The 841-nt window shown below is 30.6% G+C and overlaps 1 protein-coding gene across 1 annotated transcript; it reads left to right on the plus strand.

Moving 5' to 3' along the window:
* Nucleotides 1-52: 52 nt before the first annotated feature.
* LOC110034568 (separase-like) lies at nt 53-758 on the plus strand (the record flags this gene model as incomplete). Its single annotated transcript, XM_020738819.1, has 3 exons — nt 53-274; nt 377-487; nt 612-758. Coding segments are annotated over 3 exons (480 nt in total), but the record flags the coding sequence as incomplete, so codon positions are not given.
* Between the last annotated feature and the right edge of the window lie 83 nt (nt 759-841).

Raw genomic sequence — 841 nt, forward strand, 5'->3', positions numbered from 1 at the left:
ATTTTCACTTCTTACATTAGTATTCTACATTAATTCTATATTGGATTTACAGGAACTTCAAGCATATGATCAACTAAAAGCATGGAACCCTGTACATTGCCATAAAATGGAGATCAGAGTAATCAATTTTCTCTTGATGAATGTTTTTAATTTTAAAGATTTCAACCTGCAGAGATCTAGGGTTCTTTTGCGGAAGAGTTTGGTACTTAGAACTCGTGGGATAGAAAGTTTCTTCAGCAGTTTTGACTGTCTCAGTGAAGCTATTTCCCTTTCGGTACTTTTTCGCCATATTGTTACTTTTATGCTTATGTTAGCATTCTAATAAGCCTATCTATGCATTTGTTCATAATGTTTGAATGTAACTTATGCGTTTTAGGAGACTATAACTTATGATTCACCGGAAACAAGCACTTTTGGATATCATCATTTGGCTTTTGTTTATTTCCTGCGAGCACAAATTGCTGAAGATACTAAAAAGGACTGGGAGGTAACATTTTGTATTTTAAATTCATAAATCTTCTTCAATTTGAGACGTCAATTACTATGTTTAACGCTAAGTTATATTATTGATGTGTATTTTATGAATTTGATTTATGTTGTAATTCTTTCAGTTAATTCAGTGTGACATAGAACGTGCAATCAAGTTACTATCTCAACTTGACATCAATGTTTGTCAGAATTTGACTTCTAAACTTAAACCAAATATAAAGAGTACAATATCTATATTGTGTCACACTCTTGATCTGCTTTCTTTGAAGGTCTGAATATTTAAATAAAATAAATTTTCTTCATCACTTTCTATTTTTTCTTTTGTAATTATTTTTGTTGTACTACAGGGTTT

The sequence above is a fragment of the Phalaenopsis equestris genome, unplaced genomic scaffold, assembly GCF_001263595.1.
Source record: "Phalaenopsis equestris unplaced genomic scaffold, ASM126359v1 Scaffold190535, whole genome shotgun sequence".
Taxonomy (NCBI): Eukaryota; Viridiplantae; Streptophyta; class Magnoliopsida; order Asparagales; family Orchidaceae; genus Phalaenopsis; species Phalaenopsis equestris.